Source organism: Tachysurus vachellii, chromosome 8 (genome assembly GCF_030014155.1).
Source record: "Tachysurus vachellii isolate PV-2020 chromosome 8, HZAU_Pvac_v1, whole genome shotgun sequence".
Lineage (NCBI taxonomy): Eukaryota > Metazoa > Chordata > Actinopteri > Siluriformes > Bagridae > Tachysurus > Tachysurus vachellii.
In genome coordinates, this window is record NC_083467.1 from 15383940 (window position 1) to 15410619 (window position 26680).

Below are 26680 nucleotides of genomic sequence, written 5' to 3' on the forward strand. Positions count from 1 at the left end.
TGAGTCTTTAAACCTCTAAATTATTATGTTAAATATTAATATTATATTATGTTAAATATAACAGTCAACCGGTCCCAGATTTAAAAATAGGAAGTGATTAATCTATATGTCTGAAACCAGTATACTAATGATTTATTTAACTGGATAAAGTCTAGGAATATATCTCATGCCTATTAAATATATCTCATCCCGATTAAAACTAAATACAGGAAAAATAAATTATATAAGAATAATCAAAAAGTAAATTAGATTTCTTTTAAAAATAACATTCACATTAAAATGCACATTCTCTTTCCTTGGATTCGGCTACACTGATAATTGGTGTGTGTGTGTGTGTGTGTGCGTGCATTCGTGCGTGTGTGCACCATTAGATTTATTATGGCAGAGTTGCTACAAACTGAAAAAGCCTATGTTAGAGATCTTCATGAATGCTTAGAGGTAAGTGACAACATTCCTAAATTAATACAAATTAAAAATATAAAATCGTAATTTCTGAGAATATTTGACATTTTTTGTCAAAATGTAAAGACCTGTAAATTTATTTAATTGTAGGTTTATGTTGCATAATTTGTGTGTATGTGTGTGTGTGTGTGTGTGTGTGTGCGTGTGTGTGTGTGTGTGTGTACATAGACGTACCTCTGGGAGATGACTAGTGGTGTGGAAGAGATCCCACCCGGCATCGCCAACAAAGAGCATATCATCTTTGGAAACATCCAGGAGATTTATGACTTCCACAATAAGTATGATGTTATCTATAAACAAAACGTTTGTCTGTTTGTTTAATCAGGGTGTTTATCTTTAATCGGATTCTGATTCTGATCAAGGACCCGGGTTTTAACTGCGATGTCTGTGTTTTTATTTCAATTCAGATCTAGCGTTAAATATATGAATGTCAGCAAATACAGTGTTGATTACGTTCTTCGTTTGAGATGCAGATGATTCTGGACCTTGTTTAAATATTCTTATCATTCTGATTTTTTCTTATTTAGCATTTTCTTGAAAGAGTTAATCAATTATGAGCAGCTGCCAGAGGATGTGGGCCATTGCTTTGTCACATGGGTGAGTGCCATTGGTGCACCTTGTTCTACTATCAAGCTTCTTAATATAATAATAATAATAATAATAATAATAATAATAATAATAATAATAATAATAATGCTTAAACGTGATCAATCTTTACATTTATTTTATTTTTCCAGGCGGATAAATTCCAGATCTATGTGACTTACTGTAAAAATAAGCCAGACTCAAATCAGCTCATTCTGGAACAAGCAGGAAGCTTTTTTGATGTAAGAGCATCTTCTCTGTTCTTTTTCTGTGTATAACCCTATTAAACCCCAGTCTAGTGTTGGGATGGCATCAGAAAGGGTGAAATGTGATTTTCTGTGTCACAAACGATGGGCAAAGACAGATCTCTGTCTATAATAACACAATGGCAACAGTTCCGATTCAGAATCAGTGTCAGAATAACAGGCACGGGTCAGACGATCAACAAACAGCATGGACTAGTGCAAGGAAGAGCAAGTCGAGTGAGTCTGATGTTGTAGGCCCTAGTGAATCTTGGGAGTTTCTGACCACCTTGGATGTCTCTTAGATTATAGTAGCCATACTGTGTGAACAGTATGTACACAGACACAGTCGTGACAAATATCATCAGGCAGATCCAAGCCAAAATAACAAACGCAGCCGTGTAACAACCGTCAAGTGCTAGCTTACCTTATCCTTTGCCATACCTCATAGCAGGTAATACTGACAAAAAGGAAATATCCAGGATAGGACGATATACAATTCCAGTGAACAACATCAATCAAATCAGACATGGACCCAAGATCCATATAAAGCTTTTGGTTACACTCCAAGAAATCCAGCTTATTTCACAGAACATACAGAAGAAAAGAATGAGTTGAGAAAGAGAAACAGATGCATCCACTTTAGTGTTTTAGAATCATCTTAAATGATGTACAGAGACAATGTATTATACAACTACTGACATAATAGAGCACAGTATCACCATCACACTCTGAATCTGGACACAGGAAAAAGATCCCAGACCAATCCAGAGAACACATGCATAACAACTCCCTACATTTTATCTCCTAATGTTTTGTACATACAGTACCATAGTGTAGCTAATCGGGTTGCATTGGGGATAATTGAGGCTGTAAGAGAATGTTTACAACAAACACTCAATCTTAGCCAGTGGAGGGCACCAGACACTGAATTACAGGATGCCATGCTGTAAATCATGAGAAATAATGGAGCACAGACAGACCTTAATGAATTCAGCAGAAGAGACTGTGTGCTATATTTGTGCATGTTGTGATAATCTATTGATTATTCTTGGTTGCAGGAAATCCAGCAGAGGCACGGCCTGACAAACTCCATCTCCTCTTACCTTATCAAGCCTGTACAGAGGATCACCAAGTACCAGCTTCTCCTCAAGGTGCTGTGTGTGTGTTTTTTTATTTGTGTCTTTGTGTCCTGCACATCAGAGGTGCTTTTGTATATATCAAAAGATTCTACTTCTGAGCTAGCATTGCTACTGTATGTGGTAGCCTAGTGGCTAAGGCGTTGGAGTACTGATTAAAAGTTAAAATCCCAGGTCTGCCAAGCACTCATTGCTGGACCCCTGATAGTGTCCTTAACACTCACTTGTATTAAAATGAGATAAAATGTAAGTTGCTTTTGATAAAAGTATCTGTCACATGTATCATTTATTGTGGTTTTCTCCTTTTGTTCTCTCAGGAGCTGCTGAGCTGTTGTGAAGAGGGTAAAGGCGAGATCAAGGATGGACTGGAGGTGATGCTGGCAGTGCCCAAGAGAGCCAATGATGCCATGCACCTCAGCATGCTAGAGGGTATGAACACTTTTCCACCACTGAGCTACTCAGCTTTATACAGCAAAAGCACAGAGGATACACTTACTATGATCGGAATCAAAATAATCTCTCATGACCACTGATCTGACCTTTGCTCTTTATTTGTCTGAAGGTTTTGATGAGAACTTGGATGTCCAGGGAGAGCTGATCTTACAGGACACATTCCAGGTGTGGGACCCCAAATCTCTGATCCGGAAAGGACGAGACCGCCACCTCTTCCTCTTCGAGATCTCCCTCGTCTTCAGCAAGGAGATCAAAGACTCGGCTGGCCGCACTAAATATGTCTACAAAAGCAAACTACTGGTATCCAGGATGTCTGTTCTCTTCCTTTTGTATATAAAAGTGTAATGATTTGGAGTTATAGAAGGCAGCGGACCACTCTTTTCAGTGTTAGTGTTCAGTGTAGCTTACCGTAGCTTTAATAACTAATAAATCTGAAGCATTTGAAGAGCAACACAAGCGAGTACAACATCTGTTTACAGCAAAGTTTGATTTTTGTAAAACCAAAAATAACTCACGCACACCAAGAGCTCAATCAATTAGAATATCAATCAGCTTGTGCAGGAGAACGAATATGTTCATATTCGGTAAACTCTTCATCAGTGTCATCGCAAATCTAGGATCTATTCTGGGAAAACTGGGCATGAGGTAGGAATACATTTTTAATGGGCTGCTACTCCATCATTTACATTTAGGGGCAATATAGAGTCACAGCCAGTGCCACGTACTGGCATGTTTTTGGGAGGTGGGAGGAAACCCACATGAACATAAGGAGAACATGAACACAAACTCCACACAGTCGTGATAACCCTAGCTCAGGATTAATCCAGGAACCAGAACCCAGCACCACTGCACTAACATGACATCCTGGGTGAATCCAGCTAAGCATAAAACTGCATTGTTCATTGTTGGATAGATGCTGAGGTTGCATTTCTTGCTTCATGATCAAGCAGAGCCTAACAAAGACATTCTCACTTTTTAGGAAGAAAACTGTTTGATGAGTAGGACCAAAGCTGAAGTTTGATTTAGTTGTGATTTATAGTCTGATTTACCAGACTGTAAATCACAAACTGTAAATAAACTGTGTATCTGTTTTAAGATTAAGATTCTATTCTATTCTACTCTATTCTACTCTATTATGAACAATGCAATAAAGTAATACATAATCTGCTGTTTAAGGCAAATTTGTATCCAAAGATCTTTATCTATAAGAGTTTAGAGGCAACAAAGTCACGTGTGGAAGTTTACTGTATGTATATGCTGAGCTCTAGATCATGTAGAGATGTGCTTTTTTTTGCTGTTTTAAATCTCTACAATGAGAAATCCCTTTATTTGTACCAAAGAGTGTTTTGGTACAAATCTAGATGTAGATTCTGCATTGTCCCTGGAATTTTCCAGGGACAAACAGTAATCAGATTTTTATTTTATTTAGTGTGAAGTTTTAAATTGAGTGTGTTTTAACTTAGCATTTTATTTAACATGCATTTAGTTACTTAGTGCCAAATGATGCTGCTGAAGTGACGGGTTATTCTCTTGTGTCTCTTTATTTTATCTATCTATCTATTTATTTATTTATTTAGACATCTGAGTTGGGGGTGACGGAGCACATAGAGGGCGACCCCTGTAAATTTGCACTTTGGGCAGGACGGACGCCTTCATCTGACAACAAGACAGTCCTTAAGGTGCTATATAGGAAATATATGTTAAACATTATGACTCACAGATCAAGGATATCATAAAGCCAAATGTTACTGGAGCTCTCATTGTGTGACTTTGTTTAGCTTTCTGCATACTTATTTAATAATATAGCAGTGAGATTACAGCTGAAGGCCATTTTTGTTAAACATGTTCCACAGGCATCCAGCATTGAGGTAAAGCAGGAGTGGATAAAGAACATACGGGAGGTTATTCAGGAGAGGATCATTCACCTGAAGGGGGCACTAAAGGAGCCTATACGGATACCCAAAACCCCTGCCAAGCCACGCAACAACAGCAAAAGGTTAGACTTCACCCTTGTTGTGTCCTTTCAAACATCTAAGCATTTCTATGGTACGTTTTTAAAACATTTACTCTCCAGTTTACATATCTAAAGGCATGTCAGTAACTGTTGTGTTATGTTTATTTCTTTGTGTGTGTCTATGCAGAGAAGTTGGAGAGGATGTTGATAGTCAGGGAGATGGCAGCAGTCAGCCGGACACCATCTCCATCGCCTCCCGAACCTCTCAGAACACAGCAGACAGTGACAAGGTAGAAACTCAGCATGTTTCTCGGTTCCTAAGTTCTGCAATCAGACCGTTTTGTACTGTGTGATGTTCAAAAGATTGAAAGTCAAAAGTCATCAGTAGCTTTATAGTCTACACTGTAGGATCATTTTAGGATTCTTGAGAAAATTTTAAAACCCCACCCCTAAAAAGGGCAATGTGACTTTTGATTGACAAGTAGGCTTCAAACAGGGTTTCCTGCCCTTTACTTAAGTCTTTAGCAGGGGTGTTACCATGGCTAAGTAAGAATGCTAGCCATGTTGGCACTTTGTATTTAGAGTGACAAATAATCATGTTAAATTATGAAAAGTCTGTTTAGGTTGTGTGCTGGTTTTTGCCGTTCTGTGAGGAATTATGAAAGGCCCTGTGAAATCAAAGTAAGATCCATTTACACACTGCTGTCTTCTACAAGCCATTGTTTATTTGAGCATGATATTAGAATTACTAACAGGAGTGTGTGTGTGTGTGTGTGTGTGTGTGTGTGTGTGTGTGTGTGTGTGTGTGTGTGTAAGTAAGAGTTAGTGAGTGAGAGTGAGTGTATGAGTGTTCTCATGCTGTGGTTGTTCTGTTGCTCTGCATTGTTGGAGAAATGTCAGCTCACCGTATTTGCTGGAGGTAAATAAACCCACATGCATTTCTTCGACACTTGACAACAGCAGCACACACTTGCACACTTGCCATGTGGGAGTATTATTTTCCCCTGCTGTGTCCTCCAGACGAGTCTGTGGGCAGGTTTGTTTTTTTCTGTCCTGTTGTTCTTTGTGTGCCGATTCTGCTGAAATTGTATTTTCTTTCTACTTGAAGCTCAAGTGCAGTTTAACAAATGGATAAGAACACAATTGTCTACAATCTACAATATCATGATCTTTCTCTGCGATATGGTCGTGATGAGTGAGCGTTATACACAAAATAGGGCAGTGTACAGACACAGAGTAAGAGAGAGATTTTATGATCTATTTTATTATTACAAAGAAATCTGTTATTCACATTGAGACTGTGGTTGTATTTTGTCAGCTTTTGTTGATTTTTACAAGCTCAGCATTGTCGATTGTATTCTGATGATGTTCACTTTAGGTTCTCAAACAGTTATTTTCTCAGTTCATTGTGGATTTTTCAGACCACTCAGATGCCCAACCTACAGCCATCTCCCTACATGTCTCAAATCTTCAGTCTTGGTTTTGGGAGGTAAACACGCCCAAAGCTCCAGACATTGGCTGTTTTTCTGCTGTCTTAAATCTTGTGGTCCAACAAGCAGACAAAGACGCCCAGTCAGGCTCCGTAACACATGAGACGTTTTCTTTCTATGGTTTTCCACTTACCATTAATTGGGGCTATGGTTCCATTGAGGAAATGAACAGGCACAGCTCCATTACTGCTCAGACAGGATCTTGTTCTTTTTCTCTCAAATCTTTCATGTCCTGAATTGTGAAAAATGATATAGTTCCATGAACCAGTGCTCTATATAACGTCTAAATGATGAATAGTTCTAACGCTTGACAGTTTGTCCAGTTATTCATCAGCCTGCACAAGTAGCAGATAATGTATAACTGATAAAACAGCATGAGAGAGTTTATCACAAATGCTGTCAATGATGTACTATATTCTTGTAGTTCATTAAATATTTAAATAAGTTTTTACCCCCTCATTAATACCATCTCATGCATATACCTCAGCTTTAAAGCCATCTTGTGCAGATCCAGGGATTATATAGTATAAAAGATATAAATTAAGCCAATTAATTATAAATGTATCCCTAATGAGCAAGCCAGAGCAGACAGTATCAAAAATATGAGGAAATAACCTTAAGAGGAACCATCCTCATCTGGGTGACACTGGATAGGGTGATTTATAAATTCATTTCCTTTCTCTAACTGCAGTCAGAAAAATACATGCAGTGTCGGTCCTTCACAGTTCCAGTGTCCAGAATATGATCCTGATCACAGGTTTCTGTCTGCGTAGTTTCCTAGCTTACAAAACAAGGCTGGTAGGTGGACTGGCCACTCTAAGGTGTGAATATTAGCTGTGAATGAGTGTGGGTGTGATGCACTGTGAAGGACTGCTGTCTCGTCTAGGGAGTAAATCCTTCGCTTCAGTCCGCTGTTTATGACAAGTCTCATGTTTTAACTTTTCCTTAAACCTAATGAATTAAAAATAATGTAATGTACTAATATATGGAGAGTTAGATAAGTGCAATAATTCAGACTAAGATGAACAAATAACTAGAAAAAGTTTCTAATATGTCACTATCAACCAAAGTCAGCAAGCTGGTCAGACCTAAAGCAGTTACTGAAGAGAAAGTGAATGAATGAACTCTAAAACCTTTACACACTGTTATTGCATATCGGTGTTCCTCTAGGACTATCATTAAATGTAATCTGGTGGATTGCTCATATAAGACAAGGTTTTCAGTGATATTTGTGTCTTGTCACAGGTTTGTTGTTATTTGTGTTAAAAAGATGAAATAAATTCTTAATCTTCACATAGAATTTATGTTTAATTAGGTTAAATGTCTAATTAATATCAGTTTAAATAACGGGGTTATTATTTAGACCACTTTTTTGAACACGGTAAGCTTTAATATCTGATGTTTTACTCTTTATTAATGCGTACTTTGAGTGCCTGGATAATAAAGCTATTCTGCACCCACACCACTGAAACCTCATATCACAAGACCATGTGCATGCTACAGCCACCAGAGCACAGCTGTTTAAAGACACACACACATGCATATGCACACTTGCACATACACACACACAGTCAAAGTCAGGTTGTTCAGGCTGGCAGATATTCAGCAATGACAGTTTTCAGTTTTGCAGTACTACCTGGAAGCCTGTCGGTCCCAGCCAATCAGAATCTGTCACTGATCTGGGAGGGAGGGAGAGAAGGAGAGAGAGGGAGACGGGGTGAAATAAGAACACAGAGGTGGACAGCAGGAAGAAAAGAGAATAGAATCACAGACAAGTCACCATGCCAAAGTGGATGAGCTTTAAGCTTTTCAAGGAGAGCAGTCGTGTAAGTAATCCTTTTTATAGATTTGTTTTGTGCTGTCAGAATGAGCCACGGAGACATTTAAAAGTCTGGGAGTGTTTAGTGGTTTAGTGCTACGGCTGTGCCATGTGGACCACAAGCTGTCAGAGATTCTATGAAATCAGGTGGTCAATTCATGCAGGGGAAAAGCTGCTCCAGGTGATGATGCTGTGTGTAATGACTACTGGTATGAAGCCATACGAATGGGGGGGGATATTGAATGAAGTTAAGACTAGTTAATGTGACTTTTTTATTATTATTTATGATTAACATAATTAGTCAATTACAAGATTTCAGAAAAAGATAACTAATGTAGGGAATTTTCTTTGCATCCATTCAGCTTTGATGATTTACAGAATTAAATAACATCTGTGCATCAGATGTTTATTTATTTGGATGAATTGCATGATGGCAGCATGTAAAAACAGACTATTAGAATGAAGATGATAACAGAAAAATACATTAGCACACAGACCTATGTGTTCTCTTGAATTGAGTGCTTTGAATATGCGTACGTTTATCATCCTCCCTATAGGGTTTCTTGTATTCTCATGAGAGACACATGAGAGATAAGAAGTGTTTTCACTGGCATGGCTTGGCAACTAGAAATTAGGTCAGACTGAGGGCTGTAACACTCCTACTCAAGGGTTAGTGGGTTTTTCCTTTTCACAAATACTAACATCTTTTAGTCACTTTTTTTTTTTTTTTTTTAACAACCATCAGTTCAATTCTGCAGTTTGTATTGATTTCTTAAGTAATGATGCATGTTGCTGTAAGGGTTCATCGGAGCCAAAGCAATAGATCAGTACTGTCAGACGCATTCACCTGAATATGTTGACCATGTGTTAGTTCACTACAGCCCACTATCTTCTAGCATGTTCTACAAACCATAGATTTAAAGTGCGTAAACACAATTCACAAGAGTACTCTGCTTAAAGGGATAGTTTTGCTGAAAATGATTCCTCTTATGGACTGAATATAGTAAAACAGATAAGACTTGTTTGTGTGAAGTTTGCTTATGTGTGCAGAATCCTAAATCATCGCACAGATCTTCATCAATGCATAAATATACTGAATTATGTATTTTCTCACTCTATAAAATATCAGTGATATGAAATTATAGATCACTATATGAAATAGCTACAAAACTAGACAAATGTGTCCTGAATTTTTATAAGCTGTATGCTTTATGAGCACTAGCTATCTCAAAGCCAGAATCACTTTCTGAGTATGTAGTATGGTCTCCTGCTGCACATCATCAGACATGTAGGTGGCACTGGGCAAGGATTTTGATGATTCATCCAATTTGAATTGATCTATTATTTTATGAAAAATTATATCTAGAAATAATATTAAAACTAAATTCTACAATAAATAAAAAACTAAGCCAAAATAAGTTTCTGAGGTTCGTGAATGAGGTATATTAATGAAATAATAATTAATATATTATATAATTTATCATAATTCTATAATAATTCATATAATAATTCATCTGTTAGCTTTTTTCTTGCAGGGTAAGTGGATTGTATAGTGTATACAATCAAGTATACTGCCTAGTGGCATGATTTGGTTGCCTGGAAACCTCAATATTTAAGCTAACTAACTAATATAGACAAGTACAGTATGGCTAGCTTGTTAGCTAGGTAATGGTGCATGTATAATTGTAAGGGAAAGAAATGTGTACGTGATCATTAACCTCTTCATTATCTTGTACTGTCTAGAGTGGCAAAATGTTGTTGGACAATGTTTGGTTATGAGATTTTCGATTCTGACCTGGCATTGCACTTAAATTATAAGTTTTGTTATGTTTAACGGTGAGGTCATAACGGTGTTATGTTTTTTATGATGTTAAGAGATTTTCTATCATCCATGCATGCTAATTAATCCTCCTAGTTCAATACTGTTCCAATATAAAGCCAAATCGCACCTTGGCAGATGTGTGTAGTGCAGCAGGAGGTGCAATTTAGAACAAGTAGCGTGCAATGTAGCTACGACATCACGTTTTTCTCACATTAATGTTGAGCTCCGTTTGTTTAAATATAGCAACATACCAATTAAAATGTTTTGCTCAAATATTTCATATTTTGTAAACCGCTATCTTAATGCTTTCCTTACTACGCCATTATTACTTTTGTAGCTCCAGGAAAAAAACAAACAAAGAATGTTTCAGGCACCATTTCTGGATGATTAATTAAATAAGAGAGGAAGACAAATATAGAGTGAGACAGACAGACGGGGCAAAAACCTTTTTAGAGCAAATTTCCATGACAAATAACCTCCATCCCATACACAAACCCTGTGTCACCTGACGCATGTCCTTTCCGAGATGGGGATTTTCTGTCTGACACCGAAAATCACCTAGCAACTTCACCTTCCTCCCCCTCAAATCTGAGACCTGATACTTCAACATGCAGATGGTTGCTGAGAGAGAAGAATAATTAAAAATAAAAAAACGACTGTGCTGTTAAAACAAGCCACCTCACTGACCTTTCAGCAGCTGCCTCCAGTGTGAAATGAGGCTCTACTGATGTGAGATCATAAGAGTCGCCACATGGCATGGCATCATGGTAGAACATTAGTCTTGTAGAGGACAAGGGTGTAAATTCTAACACTGTAACTGCATGATTTACTCATCTATTTAGTGTTTTGTTGGGGGAAAAAGCCAAAGCTTGTACCTGACCTGGGCAGATAAACTAAATTGAATGTTCCATTCTTTGACCTTTTTGTCTTTAATTACTAGGACACACACCTAGAAGAAATACATGCAACTTTAATACAATTTGAAAAGGATTGCTTCTAGTTCAGGTGGTTTTCATGTACGGTCTGATACTGATCTGTAACATTTGACCATGCTAAAAACTTATTCCTATACAGAAAGTTACACACAAGCGCACACGCTGCTGTGTTAAATCATCCTTGTAACTAAGCTGTGCACTTTTTGTTCCTTTGTGCCTGTGTATAATTTTTATGTCTACAGTAGCATATCTTTTTAAAAATGATATTTTTACTTTACTTTTTATTTTTTTTTAGAAACGCTTTAGAGATACATTAATTTTTATGCAGCTTTCTGTACTAAAATTACAAAAGGTCTATGGTTGATGGCACCACCACAATCACAAAGCAAGGCACAATTTAGTAGCATTTTTCTGAGAGTAATGAAATTGATATTTCTCTGGAACTGTGATTCGGACCTTTCTAGGGAGTGACACCACGTCTCATTTGTTTAGAGTCTTTTGGACTGGGGGAACAGAAATCACAGCTTCTTCTATAAATTTCATCTCTCATAATTTCAAAAATTACAAGACAATACACAAAAAAAATACAAAAAAAGCAAACAGAATCAGTGCCGACCAGTGTAAATACTGTATGTTCAACAATATTGCGTGCAGTAATGCTATAATGAACACAGTTTCATAGCAGCAGGTCCCTGAGATAATGTAAAGAATTGTGCAAAACAGCAAACGACTGAAATGTTAGACAGTATGTGCAAAGAGCAAAAAAGTGTGCAAAAACAGCATGTAAACAGGTTGATGGATGTAAACAGCATGTAAACAGGTTGATGGATGTAAACAGGTTGATGGATGTAAACAGCATGTAAAGCATGTTGATGGATGTACCTGTATATTGGAAGTGTGTGTACAGTATTTGGTGTGCAGTCCATACAGGTGATGTGCGTGTGCATGTTGTGCTCAGAACAGTTCGGTTTCAGTTATTAAGGAGTCCGATGGCTTGTGGGAAGAAACCTTTTTTCCAGACGGCAGGAGGAAACTACATCCTGTAGTATACAGGTACTACATCCTGTAGTATCCAGCCGTCATGTACACTTTGACTCTTGCTGGACTTGTTTATTATGCTGGTGAAGTCTGTCATAAAATATCATAAAGCAATCAGTAACACGCTCAAGATGTTTTTTGAAAAAGTGAACAACTTGGAAAACCTCTGTCTCTCTGTATTCTAGTTCCGATGAAGGTGGATGACTGACTGAATAAATTAAATAGTCTTGAAGGTTTTGTTTTATATCTCCTTAGAGTCTGTCTTGCTAACTGTCTGGCAATCTCTCTGTTTTTACTGTCAGTGTGGGTCAAAGCCAATTGCTGGATGCACGTATGTATTCGACCTTTGGCTTCGTGTTCACATTGCCCTGTTGCGAAATTCATAAACACCTTCATGAAACTTCAGTTTCTCAATAGTCTCTTATCTTTCTCTGTGCTTTTAGCTGTAGCATTAAAGCAACAATACTTATGTAATTACTGTAACAATACAGTAATGTCTTTGTGAGGATCAGTTGGACGCCTTGACAGAGTACAGAGAAATGTAGGTTAAATATCGTGGCAAACAGCAAATAAATTCGGAATCTAAGTTTTCCCATTTGAGATTCCAGGTTGATCTTGTTTCACTTTTCATACTGCTTGCTCACTCTTTACCTGGGGTTCACATTTAATCCTGAGCTATTCATAATCTGACTTTTCATTCAGTACATAAAACTAACCTAAACCCTGGGCTAACTTTCTTATTTGCATATTTGCCTTGTCAAAAACCACAATGGACAAATACAGCATGTGACCAGTCTAAATATCAGCCTGTAAATCCTCCTTGGCTGTTCTAAGACTCCTGAAATGTGAAAAGGTAAGAAAAGAAAGACAAAAAGACAAAACACAGAGGAGAAAATAATATTCATTTATTTATTTATAATTTATTTATAATATGTTATTTATTTATTTACACACATATTTATTCATATAATTTTTCAATTCCTTTAAGCATGGATAGATATTTTTTTTTGTCCAGTAGCATCATTTACTTCTCCAGGTCTAGCTATAACTTTGACACCACATTTTTATTTTTTTTTATCTTTCTGTACATGCAAAACCCATAATCCTGTGGGAAAAGCAGTATAAATTACAAGTGTGAAACATTCCTTTACCTGGGCTTAAAATTGTGGTTTACTATAATGATAATCTGGGGTTAAGTGCAGTGCGAAAAACCCTCTAGAGACTTTTAGTTTATATTTCTTAACCTGCAATGAACACAATGTTGGTTGATAAACTGTGTACATGTTTGTGTTGGATGTGTAAGCATGTACATTGTGTATTTCTGCTGCTGGAACTGTGTAATGTTAGCTTTTATTGTAATGAGTCAGATTAATTAAATGTTCCCTATATCAAAAACACCAGAATAGAAATCAAAGCGAACATCTTGACTTATGCACAACACATCGTTCTTGTTTTAACAGCAAGTTCATTTTCTCAACGCAAACACAACTCCAGCTGAATTGCTAAAATCAAGTGGTTGATTTAAGTAATGAAAACATTATCTATGTTGAGCTGGATCACTGATGACTTTTTTTCTGTGTGATGCTGTTGGATATAAGCTCATGTTATATTGTAATGTTATTAAAGACCACAGCATTATGAGTCAACCTTTTTTTTTTTAACTTTCGAGAGTATCTGTCCGGGGGGCACGGTGGCTTAGTGGTTAGCACGTTCGCCTCACACCTCCAGGGTTGGGGGTTCGATTCCTGCCTCCACCTTGTGTGTGTGGAGTTTGCATGTTCTCCCCGTGCCTCGGGGGTTTCCTCCGGGTACTCCGGTTTCCTCCCCCGGTCCAAAGACATGCATGGCAGGTTGATTGGCATCTCTGGAAAATTGTCCGTAGTGTGTGATTGCGTGAGTGAATGAGAGTGTGTGTGTGCCCTGCGATGGGTCGGCACTCCGTCCAGGGTGTATCCTGCCTTGATGCCCGATGACGCCTGAGAGGCTCCCCGTGACCCGAGGTAGTTCGGATAAGCGGTAGAAAATGAGTGAGAGAGTGAGTGAGTATCTGTCCAGATGTTTGCTTGCTAGCTCGCTCACCTGCCAAAACACTCTCATGATGTGATCAAAGGTTCTGGGAAGCTTTGTGTTAGATGCTTTGGTTGGGTTTTCAGTTCCAACCATGCAATTACCAAAAAAAGGGAATCTGGAGATAATTTGCAGATTGTTTGTTGCTGCAATGCCACTTTTGCCAGCTGTTGTGCTTATAAAAAGCAATTAGAATATGAAAGTTAAAGACAGCTTGACTGCAGTTTTAATGGGTGATGTTAATAAATAGAATCCAGACATACTAATGAGCCAGATGATGTATTTGTTGCTTTCTGTTGGTGTTTGTAAAAGAGTCTAAAGAATGTCTATAGAGTAATTACATGGCATTATTGCTTTAGCTCTCATTGATTCTCAAACCTGTTCGTTTGCACTAAACCATCCTGGCCAGTTTGGGTTCAGTGATCATTAAATGACAGTAGTATTTGTTAATTGTTTCATGTTTTTTAAGTTTTTTATTTATTTTTATTTTTTTTAAAGCATTGGACTACAAATCATGTTGGTGTGGTCCATCCATCTGTGTTATTATGCGTGCTGTGTATCATCAGTGTAGCTTTAGGCAGAAAATGCTGTGTGGTCCTGCTATAGCCACATCACAATTGATTTCTCTTATTTCTTCTTCACATGTGTGTATTTCATTATTATATTTTTTTATTCATCCCTGTAGATGGGAATGGCACTCAGTCTTTCCATTTTATCATGTGATAGTAATAATATCTTACTGTCACACACCCGGTCAGACAAAAAAGAGTTGACCTATATGAGTTTCAGAGCTCAGCACATCATTCCTCTTGGCCTTCTCTGATAGGACTGTATTTGATTCATCCTCACAGTGGAAGCACTATACACCAATGATGTAATCACTTAGTAACTATAGATGGAAGAAACACTGATTTTTAGCCTGAACTATATCGAATTCTAAGTACTCATTTTCATATAGATCCCACAGGAATGTGGGCTGTGCCGGTTTTATTATGATGGTTCTGTGAATGAAGAATGATGGTTCTGTTGAATGCAGTGCAATCTGAGACTGTTCCATACATAATACCGCCACTTAAAATGGTAGACATCATTGTTCTTTCTCTCTTTTTTTCTGTCTTCTATCTTTCTGTCTCTGTGTGTAGCTCTCGGGCGGGTGTGAGTTGACGGTGGCGCTGCACGACTTTGCAGCGAGCTGCGTGTCGGAGCTCAGTGTACAGACGGGACAAACCGTGGAGCTGCTGGAGAGACCCAGCGAGCGGCCGGGATGGTGTTTGGTACGCACCACGGATAAGAGCCCGCCACAGGAGGGTCTGGTGCCCAGCACGGCACTTTGCATCTCCCATTCCCGCAGCAGTGTCGAGATGGACTGTTTCTTCCCTGCAGGCAAAGGTAGTGACACGTGTTGGGTTATGTCTCAAATATCTTCCCATTTTATCCTTATTTTCACAGATTTAAAATAGTTGAATCAGATTTATTTACAAAAGATTCTTTTGAAACAAACCTGTTTTTGAAGAATCATAGACCTGACTCCTGTGTGTCCTCAAGGGGGCGGCAGCAGACATTAATTGAGAGAGCACGCTGTAACTGAAAGAGCATCATCTGAAACAAGCAACCGATCTTTACCTCTGCATTAGCACATATCTCTTAGGATCACACACTGAGACTTGGTGAGAGAGAGAGGGGGGAGTAAAGCCTTCAAACTTTTATTTGAATAAGAGTCATCTGTTTGTGTGTCATGAGATGATTCATTCTCTCTGTCACAAACCCACACACTTTCTGGTTTCACTGATGATTGTAAATGATTGTCAGTCCCTGAGTTACATGACGGTCTACTCAGTTCATGAAGCAACAGAAATATTGTGTCAGTTCACTTTAAGGGCGTAAAAAAAAGCCAAATCAATCAATTAAAAAAACTTGAATAAAAACATTGTAATGGGAAATCCTTTATTTAAAAAGAAACAACAACATTTCTATACAATCATTTATCAGTTCTTGGCTTTTCCATTTTGTAATCCAGGAATTTGTTTTGGAAACTAATAAACTCTAAAATAAATGTAATATTTAACGTAATGTTTAAAAAAATCTTCAGAACTAATTTGAAAGTCTTGGCAAAAGATATATACTGTAAAACTGTACTGAAGAGATTTTCAAAAGCTGAGAATGCAAAGAGCAAATAAAGACAAACAGAACAGTAGGACGATATTGGAGCTAGATTTATTAATGACATTCACATGGCTTTTGTCCACTAAAATTGCCATGTAGGAAAGTACTGTTTGAACAGCTTGTCAAGTTTAAATGCTTTAAATTTTAAACTGTTTTAAATGTCACACATTGTTTTGCAGGTTTAACAGAAACATTACAGGGGAACACCTTTAGCAGCCGTAGTGGATCCTGGTGTTTCAGTGTGTATTTTCACTCTATAATGTTTATTATTTAGCATCTGTCACAAAAATTTTCACTATTAATGGACCCATTAGTGCACTGTGGTCAGAAATACTGTAGTTGTGAGCTATTAATATAATGCACTTCAATCAAACTGTGTGGATCATGTCGACGTCTACATCCATTCTGTCATTTCTGACACTAATTTGCAGCATAAACTGAAAAGAAATTTTAAAAAATAGACTTTGAGGGACAGAAGTTCTTTCAAACACAGTTGGATAAGTGAAATCCAAAACACTTTTTTATTTTTTTTATTTAAAACTCCTTTGTTCTTGAATGCATCTTCCTTCTGGTGAAATACAAGTCTTTATAATAACATATAATGATTCTCATTGCCTACTGTGAGTTCACTTCACACAACTTCCTCTTTCATAGCCGCTCTATTTGTGAATATCACTTGTGTAATCAATGAGTCTTTTGTTTCCTTATGGAGTGTAGCCTCAAACCTGTATATTAACTTTGGTTCTTTCATTGGAAAAAAAAAAGAAAAAAACCCCAAAAGTGCTTAGTAATTGTGAGTTTACTCCCATATGTCAGTGTCTGTGTTTACATCAGATTGCATTTATACAGATCTGAAGGTGTCCTCCTCACAAAGTCAATATTGGGCCATTAGATAGCCATGTTTTTCATGATCAATTACTTGTTTTGTTTTCTGTCAATCTCTGTCCTCACTGCTCTTTTTTTTCTCCCAATTCTCCTGCTACAGCATGAGATAAGTAGTTAAGCAGCATGCGTGTTGGCTTATGGAATATGAAACTTATTTGCTTAGCCATCTTCCATTTCATGTTTGGAGGCCTTCCTCCCCATAGACCGGTTATCTTTCCAAAACCAAATGCAAATTACTCTCACTAGTAATCTCGATCCAGTATGGAAATGGCAGCGGTGCTCCTAAACAACTATCACTGCAGTGGCAAGCCTGAATGCATTGTACACTTCTGAAGCATAGTCATAACCCCCTGTACAAAGTATACACCTCTGCACTCACCTTCCTTTTGTCTGAATTATTATTATTATTATTATTATTATTATTATTATTATTATATAATGTGTGTGTGCTGACTCATCTTTATTGGGTGCATAACGGCACAAAGTGCGTAGGCCATATCACTACAAAGGTATGACTATTTCTAAATGTAGGGCTCCAAGTAGAGAAATGGTCTAATTGCTGCAGCAGTTTCCTGTGTTGCTCCTTCTCCATGGTTGAGGGCAGTTTACCCTTCTGTGTGTGCTCGTGTGTGACTGTGTGTGCGTGCCTGAGTCTGAGAGACTGTATAGAGGTGTATGCCCTTATCTGGGACAGTGCGGTTAGGAACTGTGCTATATGACAGGAGGCTCTTTCAAAATGGAACCTTCTTGTCAGATGAAACCTCTTAAAATGCAAATATGTAACACAAAACATTTGTTTTGTAGTCATAGTAGACTAACACTGGCATGATCCATATTTCCTATGTACAATAGTTCAACAAGACAGAAAATTAAAAAAAAAACAACAAAAGAAATAGCAAATATCATACTAATAAAAATGAATAAATAAATGAACAAATAATGTATCATTTATATTCATTTTGATTGCATTATTAAATGAACAGCATAAGTGTACATCTTAAGGTATATTATCATTATTAATAATGATGATGATAATAATAAATAAATTATTATAATTATAAAACATACTATTGAAATAAATATGTATATTAAGTAGGTCTCTAAGTAAATGCAAGCTTATTGAGTACAGAGATACAATATCAGGATACAACAGCAATAAATAATGCATTTGGTCCATCATGATAAAATAATTACTGTTCCTCTTCTGTGCATTATGTGCTGTAGCATAGCCCAAGTGTTGTGTGCATTAGATTGCACTTAAAACGTCAAAGGGGACGAAACTATAATGCTTCATGTTGATATGAAAACACTGATACTGTTCTGCTTTATTTGTTTGTACCTCTGATACTGCTGGTAGAATTACAGGGATTTGTCACTCCGTTTAAGGAGACTCTTGTTGCTTAAGAACATACAGGTTTCTAGAACATTGCTTAAGTATCTGGGAAAATATATTAACCAGATGAACCTGATTTTATCAAGAGTCACCACCCATACAGTGATTCATTAACTGCAGCTTTCCTGTACATTGTGAAATGCATTTTATCCTCTATAACCATTTCATATCAGCATCAGACTGCAGCGTGTCTTTCGACTTTATCTTTGGGGAAAGCAGCTTGAACAGAGACGCATGCCTGATCTGCTGACCCGTGATCCTGGAGAACGGCTCGCTGCTGACTGAGAGTCGCTTTTTAGATTGCCACTGAGTAGAGCCCTTTGTCACAGGCAGGAATGTAACTTGACTCTCTGTCTCCAGAATCCAGCATGTGTAGCAAGGAAGCTGTGAGAGAAAGAGAAAGAGAGGAAGAGAATGAGAGTGCAAGTGTGGGTTTGAGTGAATGTGGCCCCTCCCCTCCCTCCTCCCTGCTGTGGAAGGGTGCAGAGTGAACTTGGAGCGGTAACTCCGTGATTACACTCCACTATCCTCACAACACTAAGCAGGAATCTCTCGTTTTTCTACACAAGCTCACTTCCCACACCTTGGTCTGCTTTCCGCTGAGCCATGAGATCTTGAGGAAGAATGAAGAGTGGGAGACACGTTTGTTCATGCTGTAGTTGGATAATAACGAAGTGTTGCCGATGCTGCTACTGCTATAGGGTGTCAGGTGGGTCGTAGCTCTGGTAGCTGGATGGCTTTAGTAATGAGATGCAGGCTGGAATGGGTGTGATTGGGTCTGTTGGTTGTGGGTAGAGTATTATATTTAAAAAAGGATAAACAGGACAACTGGTATTTAAGTACTGAGTCAAATAACAGATATTAAATTAATTGTGGTAGATACATGAATCTGGCTGTTAGTGATAAAGGCTTTAGGGAAAAGTTTCTAGTTTTTTTTTGTTTTTTTTTTTTTCTTTTTTTTTAAAGCATGTTACAATCTTATAATTATGAAGCAGTACTTGTGTGGGGGAAAAAAGAAAAAAATGTGTGAGGAAAAAAAACTCAAGGATATGGAAGTCTGATATCTACAACCCAGACGAGTTATTTGTGTCTGTGTGCGTTATTGTGAAGGCCAAATCTCCGAACAATCATAAAAATACATGATCATTGTGACCTTGTGTTAATGTTACAAAAGTAGTTGTTGGAGTAAAAGCTGAAAAATCCACCCAGTTTACTTTCAGACACTGATGTTAGGTGTACGTTTAGGCATTTCCGTTAATTACACTTCAAATAATTACATCATAGCAAGTGAAAATATCTTGGATTTAGTCATATTTATGAGGTGTTTGCTATTATAACGTTAAAAGTAAGCAACTATAAGATTAATAAACATTTCTAGCTGTTTATTTGCATCTATTTTGCATCTGTCTAAAAATAAACACAAAATTAGCAACATAATCTGGCAATAGATCAAGTTTGGAATTTGTACAAATATCTGAAATAGTTTGAATAATCGTGTATTTGGTTTGTTAGATAGATTAGGAATAGATAAATTTAACTATATTCAAGATCATGGCACTCGCTAAGGGGTGTGTGTGTGTGTGTGTGTGTGTTGATGTCAGTACCCCTGTGGTTTGCTCTAAAGTGGGCTAAAGTGCTCTCTCATTACCTATTAACTCAGGAAGTCTCTATCTGCAGTGAGATAGCCGGGTTGACTCTCTTCACAACAAAAACAGCTCCCTCTTTAATGTCACAGCACTGCTTTCAGGTATATAGGCTCAGCACTGCAGTGAGCACCAAAAAGATTCATTCAGAAAAAACAACAACGCTGCACTGAAAGATTCAGGAAGATTGCAGCAGGCAAGATTTCCTGGTGTGTGTTGGATATTCTGTGCTGTAGGCAAGTCATTACATTCTCCTGCTTGGAGTAAATGTTAGTTATGTAATATCCTAAAGAACAGTACAGCCCTGCATCTATAGATAGTTTTATATGCATATATAACATATCATTTCTTTCTTTTTTTTCTTTCGCGCTTCCTCTCATTTCATATCTTAATTTATCTTTTTAAATTAAATTTCTTACATTTTTCTCTCTTGCGCTTTGTCTCGCTTTCTTAATAATTCCTGTCAATCACAGAGCCTGCATGATACTTCTGTAGTCTTTTTTATGGAACTAATTTAAACAAGATGATCTAGTTTTATGTGTGTGAACTGTTGCATCGCTAGTATCATGCTGCATGTCAGTAACATTGCATACATTTCTTAGTAAGAACTCAGACCCAGGCATCTGGTGCTCTTCCACTGTTGAATAAGAGTCGTCTTCACTCTTCCTTTACTACAGGAAGTCCTTGGGGAGATAGCTCTGTGTCAGTGACCACCACAAGACTAGTCTAACGCAACATTTTTTTTTTCTGAATAGATACCGTAGTTCAGAGAGAACACTATTTTTTGTCCTTTTTTTAATGGAATATTCAATATTTTTCTTAAATGGTTTTTATGAATGTTAAACGTGTACAGTTTGTTCCATTGTTCTTACAGAACATATAGTTAGTTAGTTACTTGACAGTCAATCAGTCCATCATTCATTCAGTCATTCCGTCAGTCAGTCCGCCTACCAGTTCGTCCGTCCGCCTGTCAGTCATTCTGTCCGTCCGTCCATCCGTCAGTGCTGCCTGTCCCAAATCTTCAGGTCTTGGCTTAGAAGATGGCAGATAACTACTTTGCTGTCTGAAAGGAAATCTACAGATTCACTCATCTCATGTTCTCTGTGCTGTAGTCAGCTTCTCAGAGCGCTTCTCACAGGGGGTTGCCATGTAACAAGTGCTACTATGCAAAAACTATCTGTGGTATTTTTACTATAGCTGAAATATGCAGGTGTTAATAGAAGAACAATGAGCTCTGGGGTTGTGAATAAGGGCAAAGAAAAAGACATCCGAGGCACCTTAATATATGACCTTGAAGAAAACGGGACAAGTTGAGGCCTTTTATCTTTTCTGAGTTTTATAGTAGTCTCATGTTCGGGTACGCATTTAAATCAAAGACTGTAATGATAGTATATTGGAGTTTTCACTGTTTTCACAATTCCAGTAAATCTTTTACTTGTAGGCATTATTAGTTATAATAATTTTTTTTGCTGGTTTGTTACATTGCTGCTGGATGTTATTTAAACAAACAAATGTAAAAAAAAGTATTATTGTTATTATTATTATTATTATTATTATTATTATTATTACACAGTTCTTTTATTGAAGGACACATTGTACCATCATAAATGGTGCATTAGCGTTCCTTACTTTAAGTTTTAAGTTATATTCAAAGTTGTGGAACATCAACAAAACAAATTAGTTCCATTTATCACTTATGAAATAAACAGTCGTGTCCTTACCAGCCTCTTTCTTTTCCTCTCTCCTGTAGTTAATAAGACAAGAAACCTAGCTTACGATGCTACAGAGAAACCAGATCGTGCAAAGTCTTCTTGTGTCAGAAACGTACTGCCTGTCACAAGGTGCTGAGACTCAGACTGTTTTCATAAATGTCAAATAAATGCCACTTTGGGGACCTTCAGCATATCAAAGATAAATCCTGGCGTAAGCTGTTATTCCAGAACTGATAATGTTCTGATATCAGGATGTTTTAACAGTCAGTTACATTTATCTAATTCTTTCACGGTCCTTGGTCTTAGCTTAGGTTTTTAGCTTAGATGGGGCTTGCTGTTTTGTAATTACAATGAATTGTTAGCTGAAACCACTTGTGTGAGTAAACAAGCATTTGTTTGTTTCTATAGTGAAACACAACGGGTACTTATTAGAATCAATCTTCTAACTACTACACTTTCAAGACCTTATGCTGTCGTCAGCATGTCTGTGTGTCAACATGGATTCCTTGTTCACTTGTTTGACCACGAGGGCCTCTCGGTTCACTGTAGCCCTTGGCTATAATCAAAACAAAAGCTTGTTGAAGTACATCTCAGTGCTCAGCTGAGTTACTTGGAGGAGAATGGAGGATAAAGCCTTTCTATGAAACTACAGATATGTTTTCTGCCAAACTGCTGGATAGTGGCACAATGAAGAAATTGTACTGCATTTACTGTTTTAATCATTTATTCACATTTATCATTTAATGCTTCATTTATCCTCATAAAACGAGTACCATTGAGAAATCTTGTCCTTTACTTTAAAGTTAGTCTCTCTCTCTGTCTTTCTCTCTCTTTCTCTCTACCTCCATCTCTACCTCTCTCTGTCTCTACCTCTCTGTCTCTGTGTCTCTCTCTCTCTCTCTCTCTCTCTCTCGCTCTCTCTCTCTTTCTCTCTCCCTCTGTCTCTGTCTCTCTCTCTCTGTCTGTCTCTGTCTCTCTCTCTCTGTCTGTCTCTGTCTCTCTGTATGTGTGTGTGTATGTGTGTGTGTGTGTGTGTGTGTGTTTATATATAAAATCATAAAGTTATAAATTGTTATTCATTTCATTAATAGATTTTGGATCATTTTTGTTTCTTTGTAACTTTACAGTCTGAAATGTCACTGCTAGTCTATGTAAGATGCAGTAACACTATGTAAGATGCAGTAATTTTATATTACACATATATATAACTTGTTTTCTATATTCTATATTATGTATAACATTCTTTAAAAGCACAGAAAGAGGACAAGTGCAGCAGATACAACAGATAAAAAAGCTGATTTGATTGTTACAGTAATGTGATTGACTTATATATGGATCTAAGGCTATTGCAGTATGCATGATGCAGGGTATTGTGGTTTAATTTCACATTGTGTAGCTTAGACCAATTACAGTGCATTACTGTTGTAGACAGAGAATTGGTGTAGTCGATACACATTGACTTTGACTTGGCACTGTGTGGTTTGTACTTGTTGCCTCATTTTGTCTGCGTGGAATAAAGTGCAGTGTGATTGTGCAGAGTTACAGTAACGTTACATCAGGACGTACATGACACCTGGCTTACAATAATGATGTTTGTATTCTTACACTGCAAAAACAATAACTAACAATTTAGTCTGGTGGATTATAATTCAGTTAGAATTGGTGTGTTCACAGATCTCAGAGTAATTGGGCCTGATCTCCAACATTGTATTAAGCTTTCTTCAAATTCTTAGCCATTTCTTGTACACTCATCATCAATAATTGGTTGTTGCCTTTTTATTTTTATTTAAATTTTTTTTATTTTATTATCATAAGTTACATCCTGCTTCAGTCAAAAATGCAGTACAATACATTTTGATGTGTTTATTAAATTTTTTTACATGGTTTGTAATGATTTATATCACGTGTGATATGTTGTAATGTGCCTGCTTTTTTTTTTATTTTTATAATCTTGCCTTGCAGAGAATTTCAGTGTCACTGGTCCAGATGGGAAGACCGACTCAGTGGCGGCGTTACAGCCCCAGGCTTCACTCGCTTCCCTTCATAGTAACTCCCCAGGACCCAAACGATCTGCAAACACCCTGAAGAAATGGCTCACAAGCCCCGTGCGCCGCCTTAGCCACGGCAGCAACATCAAAAAGCTTCCCAGCAAGCAGAAGCAGAAGAGAGATGGCCGCAAGAGCATTGACCTGGGACCCCCTGAAACGCAGGACGACACTCTGGAGGAGGTAATTATACTGCTGCTGTCAAGCACATTACAGTGTCTCAAACAGGGATACTAGTAGTCTGTAACACTAGTAGAGTTTATTAACATATGCACATTAAACAGCACTGTGGCACAAATACAGTGAGGAGGTGGAAAAATAAAAATGTAAGGAGGTGTAAAAAATAAATAATGTATTTCCTTGGAGGTCAGATTCAATTGGGAGGAGGAGGGTTAATATTATTTGAGCAAATAAAAATTACCTAAAAATTTGACCTATTTTTTATTGTATGAAATAACTAGTTTAATTAAGTTTAAATGCCCCACAAAATCGAAGCTTTTCTGACCAGTTAATGGTCAATAAAACAAAATTCAGATTTTTTTTTTTCCCCCAGTCTGTTATGTCCACTTTTCTGTAAAGGCTTTCCATTAGATTATGGAGTGTGGCTGTGGGGATTAGTGTTCATTTAGCTACAAGAGCATTAGTGAGGTCATCACTGAGATTCATGATAGGCGAAGAGGTCAGGGATGGCGTTCCACTTCATCCCAAAGCTGTTCAACGTGGACACTCCAACCTTTACACACCATGCCTTCACCATGTCTTCATTGTCCAGAAGAGCACGGTCATGCTGGAACAAGTTTGGTCTGCAGTGAAATTGTAATGCAACAGACTGTATGCTTTCACTTTTATAGCAGTAGTTTGGATAAGAAACGAATTTTGGGTTGATGGTCAGGTGTCCAAATACATTTGGCCATATAGTGAATCTTCTGGTTTGTTAAGGAACTTGTGTAGGCAGGTTTTGCAAACAGTATTGTAAATGCAAACAGCAATAGCAATACAGATTTTATTGTATATTCATGGCATCTATAAAGGAATACAATATATCTTTATCTAATTTCCTTCCTGGTATCACATAGTATTAAAGAGTATCATATGGCATTGGTGATACCCAGTTTTATGTCAGAACATTTTGGAGCTTCTGCTTTCATTTACTTTATGTCAGTTCTTTTTTTTTTTTTTTTTTTTTACACAATCAGAGTTTCATACAGAAAACTGTCTCTTGTTCACTGTCTTTTGCGAGTGTTATTAAGAGTCGGCTATGGCTGGAGCTGCAGTAGCACTGGTACAGAGTAATGGGGGGGGGGGTGGATTAGCCTGGGTCTTTATGCCTGTGTGATGTGCACAAAGAGTCTCTGTAGGCAGGGCAGGAGCTGTGGACCCCAACACGATGACCCACATTAACCCTGACCTGCCTCCCATAGTGGAAGTGGAAGAGCTGAATCAGTGAAGCAGTACACATTGTGGAATTCAGATGGAATTTAGAAATTATAATTTGGATCACTTAGAACTAGTGCATGGAGGGCTGTTCCACAAACCCAGTCTTACACGAACAAGAGGTCACACACGTACTGCAGAGGATCTGCAGAGCTCTATATACTGAGAAATAACAAACTATTCATAGGACAAGAACTCAAAATACAAATAACCATTAACAAATTCTAATCCTAACACCACACCCTGAAATGAAAACAACAGACTACTCAACACATGCCATACTTATATGCTGGCCATCTTTAGTTTGTGTTTGGACAGAACCAATTTCCAGCTTCTGTTCTGCAGTCAAAACTGCACTGATGGCTGGATGTGATAGTAAATAGTGCTTAAGTGTGATGGTGTAAAATTGCTAGAGAGTGAAACTATTGGGGTTATGAAGTGCATTATATCACAAGGTTTCATCAAATGAGAATCATGTGGAGCAAACAGGAGTATACATTTTATTTCATTTATTAAAAATATTTATTTATTTCTAAAATTGGAAGCTGCTGATTTTCATATATATATATATATATATATATATATATATATATATATATATATATATATATATATATATATATATATATATATAATTTGATTTTTATTTTATATATCGATTTTATTTTTACTGATAAATAGTTTTTTCATTTTCCTGAATAAAAAGGAAATTCTTTTTAAACATAAAAAATAAACTGCATTTAGTGCTGTAGACAGATAAAGATAAGTAACATAAATCATTTTTTAAATGCTGTATTGCTGGCAGTTATATCATGAAATATAAGTATTGTATTCAGGAAATCACAATTGTGAGAATTGTGATTTTTTTTCTTCATCATGTTACTCATCTCTAACTGAAAGATAGAAAGGCAGCTGCATTTGTCATTTCCACAAAATCCTTCTGCGTTAGTGTTGTGTTTTCTCTGAATATCAAACATGTTAGACAGAAAAGTTGTAACCCTTTTAATCAAATAATCAATGAAACCTACAAAAACAACCTGATTGGATAATTCAGTCTGTCTTCTCAGTCTGACTTCTCCAAAGGCATGTGAAAGAAAAAATGTGTTTTACTTTGTCAACACAAAAATTGTTTTTTACTTTAAAATGCCTGTCACTGAAATTCTGAAATTACAGTCTGGGCTAGAAAGAAATCAGCCCCATTGTTGCCTGTTTATTTCTGTATTGTCTTTTTCGTATGAACATTGGTGGTTCTGTTGTACTTTGTTCTGTAAATGTCCAAAATATTTATTTTATTATTTATTAACACTAATAATCTGATGTGACTGCAAAAAATTAATAATTAAACATGTGATTTCATTAAAAATTGACAGAAAATTGATAGAAATATGTTTATGGATGT

At 37.1% G+C, this 26680-nt stretch overlaps 1 protein-coding gene across 2 annotated transcripts in view; it reads left to right on the forward strand.

The window, feature by feature from the left end:
• The window catches only part of kalrna (kalirin RhoGEF kinase a), a 150850-nt gene that overhangs the window by 104416 nt on the left and 19754 nt on the right, over window positions 1–26680 (forward strand). For both annotated transcript variants that reach the window (XM_060876506.1, XM_060876505.1), the window contains exons 24-35: window positions 372–438; window positions 631–740; window positions 990–1059; window positions 1200–1289; window positions 2351–2443; window positions 2746–2857; window positions 2991–3181; window positions 4459–4560; window positions 4735–4877; window positions 5023–5125; window positions 15149–15395; window positions 23765–24030. In XM_060876506.1, coding sequence (XP_060732489.1) covers window positions 372–438; window positions 631–740; window positions 990–1059; window positions 1200–1289; window positions 2351–2443; window positions 2746–2857; window positions 2991–3181; window positions 4459–4560; window positions 4735–4877; window positions 5023–5125; window positions 15149–15395; window positions 23765–24030 — 1594 coding nt within the window. The remainder of the gene's footprint in view (window positions 1–371; window positions 439–630; window positions 741–989; window positions 1060–1199; window positions 1290–2350; window positions 2444–2745; window positions 2858–2990; window positions 3182–4458; window positions 4561–4734; window positions 4878–5022; window positions 5126–15148; window positions 15396–23764; window positions 24031–26680) is intronic.